General features: G+C 40.9%; 4 protein-coding genes across 9 annotated transcripts; 2 read left to right on the top strand and 2 right to left on the bottom strand.

Moving 5' to 3' along the window:
• Window positions 1-7: 7 nt before the first annotated feature.
• LOC132202569 (potassium voltage-gated channel protein Shaw) lies at window positions 8-9,602 on the top strand. The gene is made up of 8 exons (XM_059629552.1): window positions 8-155; window positions 2,692-2,997; window positions 3,313-3,430; window positions 3,805-3,999; window positions 4,110-4,649; window positions 5,303-5,512; window positions 6,050-6,353; window positions 6,874-9,602. Exons 2-8 carry the CDS (start codon window positions 2,789-2,791, stop codon window positions 7,008-7,010), a joined length of 1,713 nt encoding a protein of 570 aa, XP_059485535.1. The 5' UTR covers window positions 8-155; window positions 2,692-2,788; the 3' UTR covers window positions 7,011-9,602.
• Window positions 9,603-10,599: 997 nt separating this feature from the next.
• Window positions 10,600-16,080, top strand: LOC132202871 (Fanconi anemia group I protein-like). Its single transcript, XM_059630148.1, has 22 exons — window positions 10,600-10,802; window positions 10,860-10,967; window positions 11,028-11,203; window positions 11,254-11,421; window positions 11,476-11,711; window positions 11,770-11,978; window positions 12,047-12,183; window positions 12,237-12,451; window positions 12,512-12,837; window positions 12,902-13,031; window positions 13,088-13,398; window positions 13,453-13,644; window positions 13,695-13,894; window positions 13,945-14,121; window positions 14,178-14,329; window positions 14,452-14,639; window positions 14,694-14,864; window positions 14,918-15,095; window positions 15,154-15,367; window positions 15,421-15,655; window positions 15,709-15,801; window positions 15,852-16,080. Exons 1-22 carry the CDS (start codon window positions 10,710-10,712, stop codon window positions 15,897-15,899), a joined length of 3,957 nt encoding a protein of 1,318 aa, XP_059486131.1. The 5' UTR covers window positions 10,600-10,709; the 3' UTR covers window positions 15,900-16,080.
• On the bottom strand, window positions 15,937-25,302 carry LOC132202873 (hexosaminidase D-like). 6 transcript variants are annotated; one of them, XM_059630151.1, is made up of 16 exons: window positions 25,207-25,271; window positions 24,971-25,149; window positions 20,009-20,179; window positions 19,639-19,835; window positions 19,309-19,359; window positions 19,205-19,252; window positions 19,082-19,129; window positions 18,963-19,010; window positions 18,808-18,861; window positions 18,721-18,745; window positions 18,439-18,669; window positions 18,175-18,387; window positions 17,779-18,054; window positions 17,596-17,724; window positions 17,174-17,524; window positions 15,937-17,073 (listed from the first exon to the last, which is right to left on the bottom strand). In XM_059630151.1, exons 3-16 carry the CDS (start codon window positions 20,177-20,179, stop codon window positions 16,747-16,749), a joined length of 2,169 nt encoding a protein of 722 aa, XP_059486134.1. In that variant the 5' UTR covers window positions 24,971-25,149; window positions 25,207-25,271; the 3' UTR covers window positions 15,937-16,746. The 6 variants fall into 6 exon arrangements, with proteins under 6 accessions (XP_059486134.1, XP_059486137.1, XP_059486133.1 ...); XM_059630154.1 differs by lacking the exon at window positions 24,971-25,149 and having other exon boundaries at window positions 25,207-25,302; XM_059630150.1 differs by having other exon boundaries at window positions 24,971-25,267.
• On the bottom strand, window positions 22,067-24,962 carry LOC132202877 (UDP-sugar transporter UST74c-like). Its single transcript, XM_059630166.1, has 2 exons — window positions 24,489-24,962; window positions 22,067-22,605 (listed from the first exon to the last, which is right to left on the bottom strand). The coding sequence occupies exons 1-2, from the start codon at window positions 24,936-24,938 to the stop codon at window positions 22,075-22,077; spliced, it is 981 nt and encodes a 326-aa protein (XP_059486149.1). The 5' UTR covers window positions 24,939-24,962; the 3' UTR covers window positions 22,067-22,074.
• Window positions 25,303-25,340: the final 38 nt, after the last annotated feature.

Raw genomic sequence — 25,340 nt, 5'->3', positions numbered from 1 at the left:
GGGCCATCATGGAGACGGCGGCCGACGACAAGTCGCGGGTGTGCTGGTGCTGGTGCTGAGCGTCTTGGTGCGGCCGAACGAGTGCGTTGGTCCGAGTGGACGGTCCGTCGCGGGTGGGCCCAGTGGGCAGCAGTGCTTCAGTCTCGTCGCCGACGGTGAGTTGCGCCCGCAGAAGTGCCGACCTGTTGGGGCCGATCGAGTGTGTGTGCGAAAGAGTGGCAGCTTAGGTGTTCGAGAGGCCTCTCGATTCGAGCGGCGCCTCCAGCTTGTTTTCCTTCGTTAGCCTGGGTGTGCTCAGGGGCCCTCGAGACGAACGCCCGTCGCAGCCACCGGTGCTCCACGACGCCCTTTGTCAATCGATCTCTCGCAATCGCGAGTGCGAGAGTGAGTGAGGAGCGAGTGGCCCATGCCCGCCCGCCCGCCAGCGAGCCGAGCGAGACCAGATCGTTAAGCGCCGCCGATTTATTTCCCTTCGCTCACTCTCTGGCCGCGGTTTCTCCAGCACCGACTCGGGATTCCCGAAAGATCAAATCGCTAAAATTTTCTTTTTTTGCAACTTCCTTTTTTTAAATTGATTGCATTGACTCGGGTTGAAGATCATTTTAAGAAAATAAAGAATAATTTAATTCATATTCTAGTCTTGAAGTGCAAACTCTAGTTTTTTTCTTAAAGAACAAAAGTGAAAAAGAATTATAAAATCAATTCTCTAGTCTGGGTGGTTAATTAATATCAGGTTTTATTACAAAATAATCTGATTAAATATAAGTTATTCTAGGAAATACCCGAGTAAAATGGCCACCCTAATGGAATATTAATCTATTACGAAATGATATTTAATCGTCATGAAAGAAAACCAATTTGTCTTTCATGAAAAGAAGACAAATCTGTTCTTAGTGGTGAATAAATCTTAAAAATCTCATAATTCATTTTCTTTTCCACTTGACAAATGCACTTTAAAGTTGAGCCCATAAACACGCCACGTATTTAAAGCGCGGAGAGATAAGACGCGCTCAACAAATCGAAAGAGCAACACTTTGCAGCTCGTTCGTCACGAATTCTTGGCGTGGCCGAAATAATAAACATCCGCGAGAGCGCAATGATCCAACTTTGAGCCAGCTGTTGGCCCGACGCCTGCGGACGGCGGAGGGTAGGCAACCCGCTGGACGCGGCTGACCGACTGTTTGCCTACGCGTCGGAAGTGTACCTTTGCAATCGGGACGGGCGGAAGGAGAAATAAGTGTGTCGAGTTGTCGGTCGACCGAGCGACGCAGGCGAAATCAATTCACGTCGGACGCTCGGCGGCGGCGGCAGAGCTTTGATCGATAGGCCTTTGCGTAAACACAGCCAGTGCGTTTCACAAAAGGCAAAAGCAGCAGAGAAAAAAACAATCGATACGCGCGCGAAAGGTTATTTAAGGAGAATTTCTTATTAATGTGCTGAGATGTCTTTTTGAATGCCTAATGCAAAGTAAATGTTTTCCGCCCTCGCCGAGCTGATGAGAAAAAAACAGGCAAAAAATAGCAGATAAGGAGGAGCGAATCACATGCGTTTCCAACATTAGAGAGGTAAAAAATAGCCACTGAAGCTTAACGATTGGAGATATGAATTTTATTAATATCCAGATATTTTCTTTGAACTAAGTAAGATTTTAATAAAAATTCTTTAAATTTCAATACAATTAATATGACTTCTTAAATTTAATTTTTTTTTTTCAAGTTTCGAGTGACGGAAAAATGTTGTTGCGAGAAGTTTTTGGCGTGTTTGTATTTATCGGCGGCACTCGTACGCTATTGATTTTGCTGGGCGCTTATCGGCGACTGAAATCTTTCTCTTGCTCTCTCGTGTGTGTTGCAACAGGCCTGCGTGCAATTATGCGGACAGCCACGCACGTGGTGCCGCGGGATGCCTGGGTTTTTTTGTACATTTCTTTTTTCAAGAAATATTTCCAAACGACAAACGATTCACTTCAATCGGCCGGCAGCTTGGCTTTTCGCCTTTGATTTCTTCCTTTGAAGCGAGATATACATATTTTTTTTATTTCTTTCTGTGGTGGAGAGCGTCGGCGGCCGTAGGACGGGCCAAATGGGTCAGCGCGGCTCCCTTGGCGGGGTCAGGGGTGGATCGGAGCGTGTCATTGTGATAAACAAAGGCGGTAATGTTTTGATAGCGGTCTCGTGCTTTTGTCAAAGTCTGTACCGCCGGCAGCAGCGAGTCGATCGTTACCCCTGCCAGCCCGTGCTGCCGTGCCCGTATAGACGGGGGTGCGCACCACCGCTCCGCGCACCCTTCCTCCGCCACTTCCGCAAGTCCCACGAACCCACGGACGAACACCTGAGGAACGGCAATCGAAACCTTCCTTTTTGTCTCCGATTGAAATTCGACTCGCACGTGCTGCTCCGCATTTAGCCCAATTTCAACAAAGGCGCCGCGCAAATTGTTCCACTTGGCTTTCTTTGTTATCCCTTTCAAAAAGAGACAGAATTGTCAAAACTCTTCGCGATTTGATTATTGAAAGTTTAGGGCTTGAATAAGCGTGCATGAATCACTTCATCGGAATTCAATTACCAGAAGGAAAATTGCATTTTTCATCAAGACATAAAAAATTCACGGCGCGTATATAAAAAGCCATTAGGGACGAGTCAACAACAAATCAGCGGCCTTGGTCAATCAATCTATTTTTAATGGTTGCAGACGATGAGGGCGATGGCGTGATGCGAAGCTGCAGGGGTTGGATAAAAAAGAAACGATGCTGCCGGACCTGACGTAGCCTGCCCCCCTTGACGCAGCCATGAATCTGCTGAACATGGACGCGGAGAACCGCGTCGTGCTCAACGTCGGCGGCATCCGCCACGAGACGTACAAGGCCACCCTCAAAAAGATCCCCGCCACCAGGCTGTCGCGACTCACCGAGGCCCTGGCCAACTACGACCCTATTCTCAACGAGTACTTCTTTGACAGACATCCCGGCGTCTTCGGACAGGTTCTCAATTATTACAGGTAAAAATAAAATACTTTCATTTGCGGCCGAAATAAAAGGATGACAAGTCCAAACGAGGGGGAATTGAGTGGCTCTGATTAATCGCCATGCCAATATTTGCAACATTACGTCGGATGATTGATGTGCCACTGCATTTCGAAATCGCTTATTGATGGACCCACTCCAGTGATACCCCCGCACGAAATCTTTTTTCTCTCTGCCCTGTTTTTTTCCATTTCCTCTCCAGCAAACTCTCTTTTTATTTCCAAGTCTTATGAACTTTTTATAGTTCTTAATAAGTGCCCCATTTGCTTAATAAAATCTCTTGCGGGCAGAACCGGCAAACTGCATTACCCCACAGATGTGTGCGGCCCCTTGTTTGAGGAGGAGCTCGAGTTCTGGGGGCTCGACGCTAACCAGGTGGAACCGTGTTGCTGGATGACCTACACGCAGGTTGGTTTATGGTTTAATTTTTAACGTAAAATATAATGTTTAATGTTTATATTGGTGAAATTAATAAGAAAATATCTGAACAATGCATAAAATTATTATTATTTTTTTTAAATTAAACTTCATTTTTTATTAAACCAGATCATGACATTTTAGCGCAATTGATAATTAAAAAAAAAACTGAAAATAATTTCACTTTAAAACAATTTACTAGGTTAGAAATTAGTTTCAAAATACCCAAGGAGGTGAAATTTAAGTTTTCAACAAAATCAAAACTTTTACTCTTAATTAATACTGCATAAAAAATGATCATTTTCAAATATCTTTAGTTAAAAAAATTATGTAAATAACTTAAAAAAAATTATATTCCTTTGCAGCATCGAGACACGCAAGAGACCTTAGCGGTGCTAGACAGACTAGACCTGGACACGGACAAGCCCAGCGAGGAGGAGATGGCGCGGAAATTTGGCTTCGAGGAGGACTATTTCCGGGGCACTGTTTCCTGGTGGCAGAGAATGAAGCCCAACATTTGGTCCCTCTTTGACGAGCCTTACTCAAGCACGTCCGCAAAGGTAGTAAATTTTCATCCACAACATTTTTATTTTTTTAATTCAATAATAAAAAATTGAAAAGTACCTGCCACGAGTGGTAAATTTTAAATTAAATATTTCTGTTTTTACAGATCGTGGGCCTGCTGTCTGTTTTCTTCATCTGCGCGAGCATCATCTCGTTCTGCCTGAAGACGCACCCTGACATGCGGGTGCCGGTGATCAGAAACTTCACAGTGAGCACGTCGTCGAATACTTCAGCGTGGATGCTGGACAAGACGCAGACGAACGCGCACGTCGCCTTCTTCTACATCGAGTGCATTTGCAACGCGTGGTTCACTTTAGAGATCACGATGCGGTTCGTGTCGACGCCGAGCAAGTGCGTCTTCATCAAGTCGAGCGTCAACGTGATCGACTACATCGCCACCCTGAGCTTCTACGTCGACCTGATCTTGCAGAAGTTCGCCAGCCACCTGGAGAACGCAGACATCCTCGAGTTCTTCTCCATCATCCGCATCATGCGACTCTTCAAGCTCACCAGACACAGCTCGGGCCTCAAGATCCTCATCCAGACGTTCCGCGCCTCCGCCAAAGAGCTCACGCTGCTCGTCTTCTTCCTTGTCCTCGGCATCGTCATCTTCGCCAGCCTCGTCTATTACGCAGAGCGCATCCAGGTCAGTTGCAACCCCAAATCTCACCCCCTCACGCCTCTCAGTACGTATATCTCTCTCAATTTCAAAAACTTGTGTCGCCCGCCGAAAGGTATAGCAGCAGCTTTTTCATCACAAATTTTTCCATTCTACATTTTTCACCCCCTCCTCTTAATGTGCTTGCCTTTTTTGTCCCTCTTTAACCGAAAGGTTGCATCTTGCGATTTTTTTTACTCAAGCACGCTGCAGAATTAGTAGAGTTATTAGAAATTAGTTTTTTTTACAATTGGTTTTCCAATCAGAATTTTTTTTTTCACAGTAAAAACATTGTGAAATTCGGCCTGCTTGGAGCAGTCGTAACTTTTGGCCGGCGTTATGTTTTGCTTATGTTAATTTGAATTTAAAAAAACGATTGGGATTTTTTATGTAATATTTCAAGTTTTGATTATCTAAGTACTATTTGATCGAATGATATTCTCAATAAAACTTATTAATTATTAGATATTTGTATTTTACGCTGGTCATAACTTCAATGATTGGTGTAAATTTAACGTCTTTCCGGCGCCAATATATTTATTTATTTATTTTCCACGAGGGAGAAACTTTGTTTTCGCATCTCCTTTTTGTGCAGAGATTCCTGCCTGACTAATTACTAATTTGGCCAAATCGCTTTTCAGGCAAACCCGCACAACGACTTCAACAGCATCCCGCTGGGACTGTGGTGGGCCCTGGTCACCATGACCACCGTCGGCTACGGCGACATGGCGCCAAAGACCTACGTGGGCATGTTTGTGGGGGCGCTGTGCGCCCTGGCTGGTGTGCTCACCATCGCCCTTCCTGTGCCTGTCATCGTCAGCAATTTTGCCATGTATTACTCTCACACCCAAGTAAGTTCAACCACATTTTTAATTTTATAAATTTATTTTTAGAACTTTTTAATTAACCTGTAAAGGTAGGGCTCTCTAAATTAGTAGCATAATTTATTATCCAAATTTAATATTTCATAAAATATTTATAATAATTTTTATGCAAGATATTCATTTCATATATAAAAAAATAAATATATTTTATAAAAAAGTGATTTTTTTTTTAAATCAGACTTTTACTCAAATTTTTTTTATTAACTTCTTAATCATGCGATTTTGAAGTCTATTAAACCCGTGTTTAAGCTAATTTCCGGACCAGCTGAACACAGCTTGTTTTCACAGTGCAACGAAGAGCTAATGAACTCTCTGTATGGTTTATTTTTCTGTTTGCTATGTGTATGCCTCTTTGACACATTGCGCGCCCTCACGAGAAAACAAACAGACGTAACGAGAGCTCTTTACAACCTCGTCGGCAAATGTTGACCTAATTTTTAACTCTTTTTTTTATACCCTCGTATTTTTTGTTGTAATCAAGAAAATTTGTATTGTTTTTCGCAGGCACGCGCAAAACTGCCGAAGAAGCGAAGGCGAGTACTTCCAGTTGAACCTTCCCGGGGGCCGCGGTTGCCCGGGGCTCCCCCAATCCCGGGCTGTCCCGGCGGGGGTCCAGTGCTGGGCGGGGTCCCTTGTGCGGGCGGAGGTCGCGGGGGCGGGAATCAGGGGGGTGGCGTTGTCGGCCTCGGGGGCGGTCCCGTGGGGGTTGGGGGCGTCGGAGGCGTCGTCGGAGGCGGCGAGCCGCAAAACCGCCGCATGAACGCCATTAAGCAAAACCACCCGAAAGAGGCGCTCGGCCACAAAATCGGTAACGACAGTATCATAAACTACATCCCCATGTAAAAAAAAAACCGAGAGTCAGTTTGACACACTCACGTTTGACAAAGCAACAACTGACCCTTAAAATGAGAGTAATTACTTGAATATACTTAAATAAATAAATAAAAGCCTCCGTGTTTCGGTTTGCAGCAGAACAAAAACCCTTCCGGTAGTAAATTACCCCCCGCCCCCCGAATCTACCCCCACCACCCCTCCATCGCACTCTATATATATAATTTTAAATTGACCAATTTTGTGTCGCTTTGAAACCCCAACTGGCACCGCGAGGAGTTTTTTTGGCACAGAATTACACAAACTCACTCTTTTCGACACACTTGTTTTTCCGTGTAAATATTATAGACAAACACTTACACGCAAAAATTTGAGGCACAAATACACACGTTGAGGTTTGCGAGTGCGTAGGCTTGGTAGTTTTCGGAGCGAAATTAAGCACTGGTGTGGGCGTGCACGTAGCCATCAGACTAATAGCAGCCGTTTTGCCATTCAAGTCGGGGGCGCTACAACGAGTGCTAACGGCGCGCCGGACCTGCCGGGCTGTTCCTCTTCTTCCGGACCACTGCCGCCCCTCCGAGCAGCCGCAGGACGCCAGCTGCCCCTGGACTCGGACTCGGACCGTCGCCGCTGACTCTTTTTGTGATAATAACCAAAGTGAAAACAACTACTACAGTGGACTCGGAACGAGCTGTTTGTTATTTCCCGCAAAATCCGTTCTTTCGGTGTGTGCTTGCGTTCGCATTTTTCATCATTGTTATTGTTTCCTCGACGCCGCGAACAGAACAAAAAGAAAAATATGTAACTCAGAGAGCAATGACAAATCAATCGAAAGCAAATCTGACACGCTTTACATTGAGAGAGACCACGAAACACACTATGACGTTATTTATTGTTGTACTATGATGTGCACCCAAATTGGCAATAATAACCCGCTGAGATTGTAAAAATTGAGAAAAACACACATACAAAAACAGGTGGGAGTCTCTGCTTCTCGGCGATTGCTTATTAAAGTGTATTTTTTTTCAAATGATTAAGCTCAAAACGATAAACGAGTGAAATTTTCAATTACAAATTTGGTGTTAACTTGTTGCAAACCGTCGTTGCAGGAAACATTTGATTTTTCAAACATACATTTTTTTAAATTTAATATTCAGAGACTTCTGCCTAAAAACACTTATTTTTTTGTTCTAAAAAAAATCAATGATAATTACATTGAACAGAATCTTTGACTCGAACGCTTTTTGGAATTTCCTCGCGTGGAGTTTGTTGTTTAAAAGGAGAGGACCGAAGTCGCTTTCCTCTGCATCGGCCAATTCGGCCGTCGGTTTCTGTCCAGTATTAAGAGATTTTATTGTTACACAATTTGATTCGCGAAAGTTATACAAATATTGTAACATGTATCGATTACTGCATATTGTACTGCTAACAGGAAGAAGTCAAATCCATCGAATCTCACACGTTGTATCGAGATTTACCTAGGGTACATATTCATGATTAACGAGACACGCATAATATTATATCCTGCTGATAATAAGCGAGGCCGCCTAGTGACTGTAGCGTGGTTGAGCGAGCAAGACGACAAGATTTTTCAAATTAAACACAAATATGAATTTAAAACTTACAATAAAACAAAATCAGCGTAGCAGGCGAGAGTTTTAAAAATGGGAACAAAGTTTTTACTCAGAGACGTGTGTGAGTTCATAAGTATTTGCTGCATCATAATTCTCTCTTTATATGCGCAGGTTACTCAAAAATCACATATTATATATTCGGAATTCTCATTCTAAAGGTCTTGAAATATTTTTAGCCACGTAAATCAATTTAAAGATAAATAAAAAAAAGATTAAAATTATATGAGGAAATAAAGCGTGTTGAAATAAACTTGAATAAATTGATTTCAATGATAAAATGTAGACCAGCATTATAGCATATCCCAGACATATTGTATTTGAAAGCAGGGTTGGCGAGAGAAGGGCGAAACTACGAAGGGTGCCGGCAACCCTTTTTCGTATTTAACAATTTAAAATCACATATATTTATAAAACTTGTAGATTACAAAAACAGTCAGTGGCCGATTTGTGTTCGCCTCCAACTCAAATGAGTTTTGAATCTTTAAATTAGGTCTGATTTTTATTTGTGTCGAGTGCACAAAATTTTGACTATATTTTATAAATCATTTCCTTGAATCTCTTTACAAATCCAACGAGAAGAAAAGAACGCGATCCTTGTGCTTTTGATTATTCTCTTCTCACACTCATTTTGAAAGGAGAGGTGCTCAACTTTTGTTTGTTTAATAGATAGCTTAATATCTCGCTTTCCTTCATTTAAATGGAAAAAAATAACACTGAAAGTACATAATAGTATTTGATAAAAGTGCTGGATGCGCACTCTAATTTTGGTTCTCGACGTAACAAATGGACGTATTTAAATTGTTTTTTGTAGAAATTTGAATGCAACCCAAACACAAAACATCGCACACAAACGGAGAAGAATAAATTAAAGCCCGCCCGCGCTCGTTAAATTTGTACCACGTTTTATATGAATGAAAATTTTAAAGATGAGAAGACTTTGATTGCCTGATGCTATTGAAGGGGTGAATGCGTTTGTTGTGCAAAGGACCAATTATTAGTAAAATCGCCATCAACTTGTAAATTTGACAAGCTATAAAATATTGAAATTTTCCTCTATAGGATTAAAAATAAAAAAGGTGCATGCAAGTTTGTAGCAGGCGTGTGGCCATTTTCTAATTGATAAAAAAATATCGCTTCTTTTGTAGATAATTTAAGTGAATATTATAAAATGCGTGCGAATTTATTGAATTCTAAAAGCAGAGCGTCTGAGATGAATTAAATATACATGACTAATCGCATTTAATGAGAATTATTGTTCTACTTCTCGCTACGCGTGTGATTCACTCTCCGTACTTCATCAATACTCCCTAACGAAAGTTGCATTTACGCTATGAAACAATAACAAAAAGAAAATTAAATAACAAAAGTTTTATCTCTCGTCTCTTATTCACGAAAAAAGAAATCTCTCACAGTATATCTGAATGCAAATATATTAAGAATAAAATCTTGCATCTCATGATAAAACTTGAACAAACATAACATTGTAAATAATTTGGGTGTTAGAAAATATGTAATTTTGCTACTACTTGAATCCATCATCACCACAAAAAGCTGTGTAATGATTTCCGAAAATAAAAACATGTTACATTAAAAGATAAGTCGCACTGTGAATTTCTGTACAGATTCCTCTATTATAAATTTATTTACAACTTTCTTTAAAATAAATTAAAATACTTAAATTGAAAGTGACTTACCTGTTTCAGTGGAAACTTGGGATTTCACCATCAGCAAATCTGGAATACAATAAAAATATTATTTTTATAACATCTTCATGATAATGCGAACTCGGCAATGTGTTAATTTATAACGCTGCGACAGTATGCAAAACTTTTTCTAAATTAAAATTATTTATTTATCAACATTTAATTTGCAAGCAAGCTTTGCTGCTAATTGTCGTAGAATTACATACAGATGATCGACAGTTGATGTCTGTGGTAAGGTAGCGATAGGCCTATAAAAGAGCAGTAACCGGTCGGCATCATCGGCCTGAAGTGGAATTGTTTTTTTTTTACAAAACTATACGCAAAAAAGTTAAACTATAAAACTATACCCAACCTCTGCATCTCAATATTCTCTAAATAAATTTTATTTAATCTGTGTGTTGATCGGATAATTTTTCACTCACCGTTAATTCCTCAAATTCCGGAATTTTCTTTCACACGGGGGTCGGGGGTGGATTCCAGAGGCTCCACGGAAGAAATTTCACACACCAAAGACTGTACACACGAGAATTACTCTGGGCAGGCCGAAAATGTTTGTAATTCATTTTGGACACAACGGACGACTTATTCAACTTATTCAGGGTTCTCGAATCGACTACATAATTTGGCAACTGGCAAAAAGTCACTGTCAATTCAAAAGCAAAATTTTGGGTCAGCATAATCGCACCCCTTAATTATGTATTGTTTCTGAATCTAAACTAAATTAAGGCTGTAAACAACAAAAACTGCAACTACACGACTTGAATGCACGGCGCACGCAGAACGCACATGTCATCGCATGTTGCCATTGTGTTGTGCCCAACACTTTTGTGTGTTGTGAGTCCCTCTGACGGCCCCTCGGTGGAATTAATCATTTCGGATTGGCGGGAGCCAGCCAGCTGGAGTGTTGGTTATGAGCATTGCCCATGATTAATTACAATTAGAATTGAAAATTGAGATTTTGGTAAGGTTGTACGTGTTGACACCAGTGAACTCACGATGAGTTCGTTCCTCACTAAGCTGGCAGAGCTGGAGGAACTCGGAAAGTGGGACGAAATCGCAAATGTTATCACACATCTCACTGACGAGAAGGTTAAAAAAAATTTTATTTTGCCTGCAATACAAAATAACATTGACTTTCTTTTATAGCTTTTGACGATGTTGAAGGCGCGTCTAGTGGACAATTTGGCGCCCAGGGTCGTCGGAATCATTCTCACATCTTTTGGCAAGAGTAATCTTGAAAAGAAAAAGCTTCAGGTTTGATTTTACAAATAACATGTAATAAATAATTTATTCTCAAACTCAATTTTATTGCAGCTCATTAAGACGGTGCTGGATGAAATTCCGCGTCAAGCAGCCCTGACGGCTGTGCAGACCAGGGATCTGACATACGCTGTCCTGAGTGAGTTGGACAGCCTAGAAACCAGCTCGTTAGTTAAATTGGTCGACTTTTGCATCAACCTAATGCAGAGTGACGAGCAAAGCAAGGAGTGGTGAGAACTACATTTTATAAATCTGGACATTGTGTTAAAATTAAGGACAGTTGGAAGGAAATTCTACCACGGCTGTTGCTCCTGCTGAAGGAAAAGCCGTTGGTGAGCCACTGCGGTCATGAGATGTCCGGCGCTGACTACCGTAGTCAAGTGGTCAAATCGCTCTGCAACACAGAGTGGAGGCCACAAAACATCACAATGATTGCTGCTATGTTTAGGTACTAATTTTTCCAAAATTCATTGATACATCTTTGATTTTCAAATCCACATAGAGAACTACCTGTTGCGGGGGATGAGTTCAAACAGGTGGTGGATAAGCTGCTGGACGGTCTTGACGAGTTGGAGGCATCCGAAGTTCCACCGTTTGTCTATCAGATGCTGCGGCTCTGCAGCCATCAGCACTTCCTGCTTGTGCTCATGCATGTGCAGAGATATTATAACAAGAACGCTGCTAGGGCTCCAGCAGACAATGAGGACATAGACTCGATAGAAGCTGTCGAGGCCACCAGTAATTTTTAATATCACTTTTAAAGCAGTACAAGAACAATATTTTTTATACTTTTTAGATCGAGGAATGTCGGCTGATCTGAAGCAATCCGAGAGCATGGTGCTGTTCCATGTGCAAAGGTGTGCAGCGCAGGACCCACAGAGTAGTAGGAACTTGGCCACCAATCTCAGCCTGCTAACCAACACCCCTGAGATTATCTTTGGCAAGTCAAATTTTCTCCTGTCTGCAATACTGATGGTGTGTGATGTTGCCACCCTGAGAGAAAAGGTAATTTATTTTCATGTTCAATATTTATTATTTGTAATAAATTCTTAAAATAATCTACTGGGGGACAGTTCTTGGCCATTCTGGTCAGCAATCTAGTTCGCAGCATCCAGGACGAGGAAATTAGATCAAGGAACACTTGGACAGCAAGTGTGCTGGCTTCTCAAAATAAACTGGAACCCTGTCTGAAGGGCCTTATCGAAAACACGTAAACCTTTTATTTCCGTCTTTTTCATTAATTTTGTAATGCTAATTTTATAGGGACATACAACGAGGGGCAATTTTGGAACAGTTAGTCAAACTATGCTTTGAGTTACTATTGAATAAGAAGTCTGGAAGAGCTGCCGAGGATATTTTGAAGGTGGCTGCCAATACTTTGATGCACATTGCCAGAAAGCAGCCAGACTCCGTCTCAGTCATCCTTGAGCTGCTTGTGAACAACATTGCGGCCAGCAAGGCTGACCCTCACTTGCTTCGTAAAAATTCCAACTTATTAAATTTGGCATTTAATTTTTAATTTAAATTTAACAAATAAGGGTGTCTGAAGCGGCTGATTGCAATGACCCCTGCCAAGTTGCTCATCAAGGCCGAGTTTATCTCGGTGAAGATGGTCGAGCACCTCGTAAATATGAGGCCTGCCACGGCAGAGCAATCAGTTGTTGCCATGATCCCGCTGTTGTCCATTTCCGAGGGCCTGTGCAACAGCCTAATCCTCAACTTGCGCAAGGCCATTAACAGGCCGTTGGTAGCCACCAAGCAGATGGCTGTCACTGGCCTGCTTACCATGCTGCAGCGCCTCAGGGTCAAAAAGTTTGCAGTCGGCTCACAGGCCTTCTCTTCGAGCAGCAGTCTCTCAAGCCAGGTATGTCTAACAATTATTCATATCCAGATCTTATGGCAAAAATTGACACCATAATTTTATTCAGATAAGTGCCGAAATAACGCATCACGGTCTCATTATCAGTAAAGACCTGGCGGCCATCAACCTGGAACTGATCCAAATACTAACACCTGCCCTCTCCTGCCAAGCCGAGGTGCGCCTCAGGTTGTATGAAGGTATGGAAACCCATAAAATCATAAAATGCCCTTCAAATAAATCCTATTTTAAAAAGGAATCCATCCTTTGGCGGCCTCCAATGCCGACCTGGCGCCTGTGATCCTCCACTTCTTGTACAAAAACGTCACCAAGTGCAAAGAACTAGGCGGGTCGGAGATGATCAACTATGAGAAGTGTTATAAGGAGACCTCGGAGGAAGAGATCGTTCTGGTCGAGCCTGTTGGGCACCTGATCTTTGCGATAGCCATGGCAGTGTGCCACCTGAAGAATTTTGAGTCTGAAGATGGCTTAGCCTCTGAGATGGAGGACTACCTGGATAAAATGACGGAAAAGATGGCTAAAGTGACCACCACTGACCTTGGCTTTGTATTACAATTTCAATTTAATTTTATTTTTAATCTAAATTTTGTATTTATAAAGGACAAGGACAATTTGATTATTGATGAGGGAGTTAAGGGAGAGACGAAAATGTTGGTCCTGACCCTGGGAATGAATGTGTGTGAGGCCTTAATTGGATACCTGATCAAACGATGGGCAGACTCAAAGGACCAGCATTCAAGAAAAGTCATGTCAGTCTTCAACACTTACAATTCTATCCAGGATCATATCAAGGTAGAAAATTAATTTCTTAGAAATTATCTAAAATTATCAATAAAAATCAGGGTTGCAAGCGACCTACGAAGAAAAAGCAGGACGCCAACAACACAGTGGTAAACTCACAGAACCCAAGAAAGCGTGGCAGACCGTCAGCCAACATCCCCTCTGCAAGTAAAGAGAAAGGTTCAAAACAGGTCGGTGGCATCTGCTTGCCTCTTGTTCTTGACCTGTCAACCCTTCACCTCACTCTGCAGCTACTCTATAGGTAAAATTTAAGTTACTTGTCTTTCCAAAAAAGGTTATAATTATTTAAAGTGAGGACGTTGACTGGGCGGACAAACATCATGCTAACATTCTGCAGAACAAGATTCCCTTCCAATTGTGGGTTCTGAATTCCCTTATGCAAGCCATTAGCCACTACAAAACCCTCAGCAGCAACGGCCTGATGGAGAAAACTTCTTACGAGTTCAAGAGTTTCTGTTACATTGGCCGGTATAACTAAAAAAAATATATATCTTTACGTTCATTTTTTATTATTTATTCAACAGAATTTTACTAGACTGCATACCAAAGGTTATTGAAGTTGCTGAGGACAGCATTGATGTTGCTCTACTTCAGTTGGAATCCCTCTCAGAGTTGTTGAGCCTCTTTCAGCACGACAACCGGACCATGCTAGAACAGTTCATCTCAGCACTTGGAAGTAATTTAAATATTAATAATATCCTCCAAATCAATAATATTTATTTTTGGAGTAGATAAGAAAATTTAGTTCAGGATATATCTAATTTATATTCACAAAATTTCCAATTATTTTCAATTCAGATGGAAACATGGACGAATCGATTGCTGAGATCATTCCCAGTTTACAAAAGCTAATCGCTGATTTCCTCAAGTACATGTACGAGAATGAGGATGTTGAGCAAAACTACAAAAAGCTGCCGCGCTTGGCTGTTTCAATTGCATCTCAAATTGCCTCACTGCTGAACCACTCAAATCCAGTCACAGCAACAGTAAGATTATTAAATTGATATAAATTCTCTGTTATTCATGATTTTGTTTTGCAGTTTGTTAAGTGGGTGCAGCAATTAGCCCGTCAATCCGAGTGCAGGGATGAGCAGGTTGTCAAAGCTATGCTGGAATTGCTGTTGCAGGTGCACAGCCTGTGCAGCAGGACTACTGGTGCCCTCAGGGCGCTCGCCTCTGACGTCCGCATCATCCTTGGTACAATTGAAGAAGTATAAAATTTGGTTAAAGAAAGAGAACAGGATAAACAAAAAAATTCAAATAGGCTGAAAAGGAGCAGGAAAGAAAGATCCTGCTGATCGGTGATGGACATGCGGCTGTGGTGGTGCAGGTCATTTGCGCCCACATCCGAGACAGCCTCGACATTATCAATGTGCTCATACAGAGGCTACGCAGCGAACGGAGTCTCCAGCCCTATCAAATTAACCCAGAATGCGCTGATAGTGAGATTTAACTTGATTTTAAGCAAGTTCTATAAATGGAATTGAATTTTTGTATTAGTTGTGAATGAGGTTGGGGATAAGGAGACATTGATTTGTGATCTGATGGATACAATGATGAGTGTTCTGCGCATCTTACTGACCACTAAAATGAGCATGGAGCAGGGCGAGGCGCTGCTCAGGGACATTTGTCATGTTTACCGCACAGCTTCCAGCCTAAGCAAGCATTTTGCTAAGTTCAGCAGTAGGGGTGACCCCTCCTTCCGCCGCACAAAGTATGTAACCAATACTTTGTGAATTTTATATCTTAAAGTTAATTCTGTTGAAGATTCCCAGTGGTGGTGAACGTTGCTGGAAATGTGCTACCGCCGCTGATCACCTCATTCATCTCGTACCTGGAGGAAAAGCAGAAGGAAAAGTACCAAGAGATGCAGGTGAAAAAGTCGTACAATGCCAAGGTGGCGCAAAAGAGGGTCCTCCGCGAGTCAGACACTTTTGCCAGAGCTATGTTCGAATACGAGAAGTTCAGCAAAAGCGTATTCCAACTGTCAGCAAAGCTTAAAGTAATACAAATTAATTCATAGGGAAATACCACTATTTATTTTCCCTCGTGCAGGATGCCTCATTAAAAGACTGCCTGAATTTGGGGCCCAGCTATGACTTCAGGATTAATTACCAAGATGTGCAGGAAAAGCTCAGGGAACTCCAAGTAAGATTTCATTTAATGCATAAACTTTTCAGATTGAAAAATTTGTCCAGGAGGAAGAGGAAGAAGATTCCGAAGGAGAGGAAATGGACGAGGATTAGAATTTAATGTATGATGAGAAATAAAAGTGAGCCAATATATTTTTTCAACTTTGGAAATGTGAATAATTGTCTTTCTTTAATAAATTACAAATTCAGGAGATTTAAAAATTGTACATAATAAATAATACACATTTGAGAAGAAACACAAGTGCATTTTTGTGTGTACACTCAGTCAGAAGCTGTCACAAGTTGTATGTAAATAAAAGAGTTAATTATCTTTGGTTCAGCTACTTAATACTTTCTGCTAAACTCATCTGGCTACTGCACTCAAATACTGAACCTCGTGAGTGTCTATAATTTTTAAAGTTGGGGAGCAGTCTGTGGGTCTACAACGTGTCCATACACACACTTGGCTGGTGGCTGCGTTGAGAATACTATTTTTAAAAGTAGGAGGAATACAGATTGCTCGCAGCTTATCACAAACAACGTTGTCAAACGTGTTTTTTTTTGCAATTATATAATAGGTGGTGTCATGTTCACTCGTGCGTAGAATTCAACACTCACAAAGTACTAGTAGCTTTTGCACCTCAAAATCACAGCAACCGTCTATGCTTTTTGCTCTGCTTGCGGTGCATCAAAAAAAGTGAAAAAAGGTTATAAAAAGTGTAAAAAAATAATCTCTTTAAATTATTGTCAAGAAGATTAAAATCTAGTCAAAATGCACAAACTAATTGTTAATAGAATTGACTCAATGCAAAAAAATAATATAACGAAAATGAGAAAAAGAGCCACCAGCACTCTTCAGACCTTCCATTTCGATTCATAAAATTTTGTTTCTCCCTTTCGGGAATTATTATATTTTCATTTTGTGGTGATCACATTTGGCAACGTTGGGGGCAGCAGTCCTTCAATGTTGGGGGTCGAAGCCAAGGCGTTTCAGGGTGGGGCTGAGGGGCAGGGGGCGCACTGGCCACACCATTCTTCTGCGGAGGGCCTCAGTGTCAGCGCCTAATTTCTCTAGACTCTCCACGTACGGCTGCATTTTCTGCTCGAGCCACTCACCAACAGTGTGCTCGTCGAAAACTTCAGACAACGCGTCCCTCGCCTGCTTAGACAAACTCAGCGCCGAGTGCAGCATTCGCGAGTGGTCCTGCATCAGTTCATTTAGTCGCAGCGGCGTAGTGAAGTTGTGCCGCACATTGTACTCCGTCAGCCACGCTTTCTTTTTGCGGACCTATAAATTTAGATTTGTATTAACATCAATAAAAAGACAATTTTCTCAGTTGAAAAATAAATGCTTAAAAAAATTGAGCATGGAAAATTAAAACCCATACCAGCAACATAAACTCGTCGTACTCCTTGTCGTATATTTCAAGTCTGGACATCAGGCGGAAAACGGTGGCGCCAGGGAAGGCGCAACCTGAAAAGCGCTCCCAAAGAAACGAGTCCCTCTCCATATTGATGATAGCCCGTGGCGAGCTGGGACAGTTCATTGACGAGTCTATCATTGGTCGCAGACTGTGGTTGAAGTAGCCATGGCTTGTGGCCAGCATGTCCAGGGCCAGTGACGGTAAACCTGAGGGCAGTAGCTCGCACAGGGTTGCAAAGTGGTCGTATCGCTGCCACCCTGTCACTGCAATTCCTGAGAAACCTTCACGGAACTTGCGGTTCTCGTTTGTCATCACCTATAATAATTGTATATTATTTATCAGGAATTGAACCAAAAAAAAGAGAGTCAAAATAACAAGAATCTCACCTCGAGCCAGCGGAGGTTGTTATCAAGGTGCCGCTTGGCGTTCGGGACATTTATGGTCTCCCCAAAGGCACCCTTGAAAGCACTGGCCGTCCACGCTCTGCGGAAACTGCCTGCATACTTTTCCCACACCTGATTCATCAATGAATTGTAATGAAATTTCCAAACTCAAAAATCTGGGCTTACCGAGGGCTGGACAAAGTGATAGACGTTCTCGGCATAAACCCACACCATGGGCTCGACTCCGAGGTCGCCGATCTTCCTCAGCTGGTCAGGCTGCAAGTGACGCAGCATGTCGTCCCAGATGATGGGCGTCACATTGTACTGGCTCCGCACAAAAGAGGCAACACGGGCGACGTGGTCGAGGAAGACATCGTCCCGTGCTTTCCTGCGGCATAAATTGCACTCGCCCATCGTGAAAACCTCGTCACACCCAATGTGCATATACTTGGGCTTCATCACCTGCAAAAATATTTTGGTTTTTACTTGAATTCTGCATTTCATCATAGCAAGAAATAATTACAGCAACACCAAAAAATTTTTAGAGAATTTCTTAAAAATACGTTTTTTTTTTTAATTTACCGTTGAGTGCAGCTCATAGACTTGGTGCAGCAGTTTAGTGACCATTTTGAAACTGCTGTTCTTTGAGGGACACAGTGCTTGTGGGATTTCAGCAACCTCTCGTAAATTGCTGAACTGCTCAATTTTAAGCACGAATTCAAGGTGGCCAAAGGTCTGCACCAGGGGAATCACCTCCAGCCCTAGCTCCTTGCACTTTTGCAGAATTTGCGTCACCTTGGATTAAAAATTTTATTGTATGCTTGTTGTAAAATTAAAAAGTTCAACCTCCGCAGTCGAATAGTGATTGGTGGCCGCGACCTTGGCCATTGAGTCTTTGAAGGGAAACATGTCCTCCCACTCGAGAAGGACGCCAGTGGCTCCTTGCTGCTTGAAGATAGGCAGCACCTGCAGCAGGTAGGAAGCCTTCGGTGGAGCTCCCTTCAAGTCAAAGTGCACCAGCCGATGTGGCGGCACGTACGGATTCTTTGGGTTCAGTGCCACCCGTGCAATTCCCATCTGGTCAAACTCGTCACTTCAAGAGGAAAAATAAATAATGTATCTACTTGCTGTTTGAGAAGTTGCTGGTTTTGTACTTTTGTCAGTAAATTATTTTAAATTAGTTACATAAATTAAATGACAGCAAAAAAAAGCTACCTCTGTGCAGTGATAGCGCTCTTCACAGCAGCGGAAGTTGAAGTAACATTTTCTCTGATTATAATTATTAAATTGATTTAAAATCAAATCTTACATTTTATATTTTAATGTTAAGTGTAATGAATTATAATTATTATTTAATTTGTGGTTAGTACCTCTGTTTAGTAATGTTGGACGCAGCAGAAGTAGATTTTTTGATATCTCTTTCATAAATTAAAATTATTTAGAATCACAAATTTTGTCAAACAGAAATTTTTAAATTCAAAAAGCAAACCTTTGTGTATTATTATTGGTAGCAGTGGAGGTTTCTAGCGTATTGGCTCTGTGTTTATTATTTTTAAATAATTTTTTTTGTATATATGAATCAAGAAATCAAAATTCATTAAAAAAATAATACCTATCTGTTAAGTTTTTAGTAATAGTAGGAGTTGAATTTGAAGTAATTCTATTATAAAAATGTATTTTCATTTCATTTTTCCTCAAAGAAGATTTAAAAAGTACCTCATTGTAGTGGTTCCAGTTGTATTAGCCAAACTTGATGTAGCATTAACTCTATTTTATTTTGATTAATTTAATATAGATTCATGAAATGCTAAATCACTTGAGAATTTTTTAATTTTAGAAGTCAAAGATATTAAAAAATTATCATTTGCGAAGAAATTATTGCAATATTAGTAAAACCACAGGTTAACAGTATAAACTGAGCCTTTTCAGGAAGTTAACAACTGTTTGATAAAAATTTAATAAGTTTTAATCCGCTTTTCTATAATTTAAACTGCCAACCACAGGAATTTGGTTGATTTAAATAGTGGTAAGGAAATAACAACTTACTCTGCGTCTTGGTGTTGCCGCCTTCCGTAAATGTCGTCGCGGCTGGGGATGCCGTTCCAATAGTTGTTGGCCGCGCGCTGCTCCTCCTCGAAGTTCTTCTGCACCATCTCGTCCTCAAAGTACGGCGTGCTAATTTCTGATTTGCGGTCAGATCGCAAAAACTCCACGCCGTCTTTTATCAAATTGCCCTTGTTAAGCTAAAATTGAAATTAATCCATATTAAAAAAATGCCCAATAAAAATTGATGCAATAATTTAAAAATAAATAGTACCAAACGTTGAAAAAAATTACGGACTCCCGCAAGCTTTAAAAGCAAGAGAACAATTTAAGCAAAAGCAGATGAAAATTTATTTGAAAATTTAATTATTACCTTATGCTCGATGGTGACTTTTTGGTCAGCGGGGCTGAAGAGACCCGGGCCGGAGTAGAACTGAAGGCAGACGAGCAGCAGCATGAAGAGGAGGACCAGGCCAAGCCAGGTGCTTCTGCGGCGCCAGGCCGACAGTCCGAGGCGGCCGGCGAATGCGGTGGCCGCCGACATCTGCAACAATTGCGATCAGGTGGCAAAATCAGCAAAGGCACGTCAACACTGTGACACGTCAACTTTCGTTTTCCAGCTCCGATTTTCCTGAATATTGGAATTGATGGAAAACACGCAGCCGAGAAGGAAATTTCAGGCGGAAAAACGAGTTGTGGCTCCGATTACAAGGACCAGCCGTTCCAAATTTGAATCTAGGATCGAAAAAGAGACTGACTACCTCACTGAAGTGCTGCCTTGTTGGTTATCTCTCACTTCGTCCGGTTGATTCTCTACTTCCGCACACATGATTTGGAAAACCACAAAATGTGGGCTTATTTTCAGTAGTTAAAAAATTTTCTGTCGCATAGGAACCATTTTCTGAATTCCATGTAATTTATAGAGGAAAAACAGAATAAATTATCTAGATTGAATGAGAATAAAATCTGTGCAATAGAATTTTGATGATATTCAAAATCAAAACATTTTCGTGGCGAATAAATAACTCTCTTTCCTTGGCACAAAACAGCTTTATTATTCACAGCAAAAGAAGAAATTTATTTGTTTTGAAAAATGGCAAAAGAAAACATTTAGTCATAATTTCGCTTCACTCTGTTATTGATTTTAAAATATTAGTCTTTTTTATTAGTTGACAGTTGACAAAATAAACTAACAAAGTGACGTCAAATCCATCAAACAAGCATGCTATTGATGCAAGGTAATGCCAAAAATTCTTTATTATAAGGGTTAACTGGCCCTGGATTTGGAAAAAAAACGCCCATGTTACGCAAGTCTTGGCCTTAAAAAATTCAATAGCAACCATTGAAAGTCAAAAGTAAGCCTAAGGCACGTGCAAACAAGAGGCGATAACCGAGAGAGCGTAGCTTGTGGTGATAGGATTTCCTTATCTAAAAAATATACGGTAAGACTTTTATGATTGCTTTTATAGAAGGGCCACAATCAGAACTACAAATAAGAAAAATGAAAAGTTTTAACTTCGTAAAACTGCTCTTTTAAAACAAACTTCTTGTAGTTGAGTTGAATAACATTTTTTTTTTTTACAAAATCATATAATTTTTGAAAGTTTTACAATAGTTCAGAGTATATATTTTGATGAACTTGGTAAAAATAAATTTACTTATTAATAAAAACATTCGCCTTATTGATATCCAGTTGATTTATTGAATAAGTTTCTAGGGTAAAACTGACTGCTGATTCTAAAATTGTTTTGTTGGAGCCGTTTAATATTTTAGCAAATTCTTTTGACACTAAATCCAAACTTAACGCAAAAAAATATTTACAATTAGACTCCAAAATCGTGTTCGTTACTTTCTAAATGGAAAATTGAATGTTTATGATTATTTTATTTACACAATAATAAATAAGATCTATTTAAAAAAAAATTTTTTGATAAAATTTGCGGTCTGTGAGGATTATATTAATTATGTTTTTACCAGTTTTTTCACAGTAATATCACACAATGCAAATCAGACTTGCAGAAAAACATTAAATTTGCAGAGTCTGTCTCAGCCTTTTGTACAGTAAAACATGAATTAAACCTGGACTTGGTCAAACACTTGGTTTGTTTTATTCCACGGTTGTGCCGAATGAGTGCAAGAGCTGCATTATTTTGTAATTATGCTGACAATACAGAGATTATGCAGAACTTGCTTATTTATTTATTTAATGTTTAGATTTACAGCTGCATTATTGAGTGACGAGTTTCACTGTCAGTTCAGACCCTGACACAAATTTAAAAAAGAAATAATTTAGTTTTAATATATTTAGGCATTACAAGGCTTTCATGTCAAAATGTACATTTTTTTAAAGCGCAAACTTCAGAGAAGAATGCGAGAAAATTAAAAATCGAGTCAAAACCCAGTGTTATAGTTGAATTTTTAAAATTGAAGGTCTTTTGGCTACTTCTTGAAGGTGACCCACATGTAGAGGATGGTGCCGGCGACGCTGACGTTGAGGCCAATGAAGTTGAGCATCGTGAAGACGTAGTCGCCACCGACGAACATGCCGATGTAGGTGACGCTGACGTTCTTGACGCTGCCCATGGTGGCGGCGGTGAGCGGCGAGTTGTGGTGAACGCACAGCACGACACTGTACTGCAGGACGACGCCCATGACGCACGACACGGCGAACAGCAGCACGAACTGCCAGTCGTTCCACGCGTCGAAGTTCCAGGCGGCGACGACGCCGCCGCTCGACGCCACCAACAGCGCCGTCAGCGGCAGCGCCAGCAGCGCGTTGTAGTGGAGAACGCCGAGGGGCCCGAGCTGCGCGACGCACCGCTTGACGAACACGCCCTGCGTCGCCGAGCACGCGTTGTTCAGCAAAACGTACACCACCCCCAGCAGCGTCACGCTCAGGTCGTTCATCGCCGCCACCACCGCCCCCAGGGTCATCACGCCCACCGCCAGCAGCACGCTCGCTCGGGGCACCTTGCGATAATCTTTCAATTTATTTTTGTCTGCGCAATTTTCTGTTAATTTTGGTGCGGAAATAAAACGTTGAAGGGTGCGTTAAAAAACTCATACACACAAAAACCCTCATCTATATGAAGATAATATGAGAAGGAACAATATTATTTAAATGCTAAAAATGGCACAACAAGGAAAACAAAATTAGTAAGAAAATTATGGCAAATCTTGTTCGACCTTTTTGACACACTGAAATTATTTATGAGCGTTTTTTGAACTTTTTTTACTCCTGAGTACAACAATAAGCAACAAAAGAGCCTAAATTCTCTTAAAATAGTGTCTTTTTATCTTTTATTTTTTGCGAAATTAATCATTTTCACATTTTGTTAGCAATTAAAAGTGCCCTTTGTAAGTAAATCATTTTTAGTGAGCGGACTTTGTAAAAAAAATTGCAGTAATATTTTTTTAAAGAAAAATCCATATTTAGTGTGAGGCTTAAAAAATATTTTTTGCTTGAAATTTCATGCGTTAATCATGAAAACCCAATGACGCACAACTCACTCGAGCTCATTTAATGCTTGCAATAATCCCCTAATTATTGACGTATTCTGATTTTACTTTCCCTTGCATATTGTGATATGAAAAAGGAAAAAAGCTTTTGATTTTGTTTTTTAATTAAGTACTTCAAAAATTTAATTTTTCATCAACATTTTACTGGAAACCCTCAATGAATTAATTAGGCAGAAGTTATCTTACAATGCAAAGAAAATAACTAAATGGTCAACTGTGGTCAACTCTTTGAAGACCACATTTTGCTTCCATACATTAATTTGTTTGGAGAAATCGACGCTCAAGGACATGATCATGGAAAAATAAGAGATCAAGCTTTTTTTTCATTGTTGCAGAAATTGTTTTTTATTCAAAAGCTATTAGTTTTTGTCACGTTCTGCGACCCTATTTCACGAACAAGTAAAATAAAATAAAATCAGCAAAAACTGAAAATCATCACATTTTAACAAACAAAAACAAAATCTTAAAACTTAAAAAATTTAAGATTTTAATGTACAAATGTGATGTTATTCAATTTTTGCTGCTTCTTTTCCTTGCTCATGAAATATGAATAGTTAATAAAAAATATTTCTGAAAAGCCCGATCTCTTCATTTCCATACGTTAATTATTTTGAAATAAAAATTTTGGAATGGAAATAAAATTGAAATGGCAAAGCGTTGCAATGTTTGCATCATTTCACTAAAAAAAAGAAAAAAAATCTTTTTTTGGCCATGTAATAATAATGACAGCGTTCTTACAATTGTCAGAAAAATCCAAATGTACATTGTACATGGTAATTTGGAAAAATCCAAGGAAACAGTGGCCTTGCGTAATCAGAAAAAACCTGTGATAAAAAATTAGCCGATTTCCTCGCGAGTTATACTCCACAATTATGTTTCCTCGTGAAAAAAACAAAACGTGTCACGCTAATTACCTCCTAGTGCAAAATGAATTTAAAAAAAAAACGAAAAACTGAAAACTACACAAATAAAAATAATAATATAATAATGGGGGTTTAGTAAAGAACGAACCAGTAATGCCCGGTCGCAAGCAAAGATTATATATTTATCAACAAGTGATTAAGTTATATAATATAATAGAAAATTAATCTGGAAATAGCGAAAAAGTTGGTTTGTTATCGCTGTGAAAATGTTGTAACACCGCCAAAATATGAAGTGTGGAAAATTTGATGATAAGGAAAGATGTCATTAGAGAGAGATTTGATCTAACACGCTTGGCAAACGGGTGCGAAAGTTTTTTGCGTGTGCTGAGCATTTAATTAATTAGCCTGCCAACTATCTCCCATCAAAACAGAGCAAAACAAAGCACGCCCGAAGACTAGAGTTTGGTATACCGATCGGAGGATGAGGACCTCGGCAAGGAGGGTCATCACAATGGTGAACCTGCGGAGGGCGATGAAAATCGGCAGGCTGAGGTACTGCATGCCTACGAGGCCAAAAAGCAGGTTGCCAAGGAAGAGGCCAGGCAACGGCCACACCTGCAGAAAAATCTCCAGGGTCATCTCGGGGATGCGGACGACGCCGAACAAGCGGCCGACGGCCAGCACGACCACCGTGGCCACCAGTTGGCACAGGCCGAGCACGTCGGCCGACGGAAAGCCGAAGCTCGTCAGCACGGCCTTGTTGCTCAGGGTGATGACGAACGAGCCGACGCAGTAGAACAACGCCGAGCCCACCCTTTGCCACCAGGTTGATTTAGGCGCCTCGTCCAACTCCTCCTTCACCTCCACCTCTGTTTGCTCTTCTAAAAGAGGCTGTTTCTCTGGCTGCTCGACGGAGGCCATGTCCAGGTCAAGTGGCTGCAAACGTGATTTACCTTGAAAGCGGTGCCTGCTGCTGAATCAGGTCGCGCGCGCCACTTCTCGGATCACTCCAGCTGCCCAGCGGACTCCTTCTTCGGGCCCGTTGACACCTTTTGCATCCTTTTCTCGCCGGAAGTGACTGCTGTGGCGCGATTATTCGGCACCGACGCGCTCCTCACAGTCCTTATCCGTCCTTCCCGAGCATAATTGGCATCAAACCAAAAACAATCACGAAATTTAAAACACTCACAAGAAATGACACACAATTGTGCGATGACTGCGATGCGAACACGACCTGCCAGCAGCCAGCTTTTTTTAAAAACTAAAAAGCGCCTCTCTGCGGCTGCGCAAGGGTGAACTTGCCTGCCTGGATAAATCAGGTGG

Source organism: Neocloeon triangulifer, unplaced genomic scaffold (genome assembly GCF_031216515.1).
Source record: "Neocloeon triangulifer isolate White Clay Creek 2 clone unplaced genomic scaffold, ASM3121651v1 ptg000015l, whole genome shotgun sequence".
NCBI lineage: Eukaryota > Metazoa > Arthropoda > Insecta > Ephemeroptera > Baetidae > Neocloeon > Neocloeon triangulifer.
Note: the sequence above shows the minus strand (reverse complement) of the source record. Positions and strands in the feature narration are given on the sequence as shown.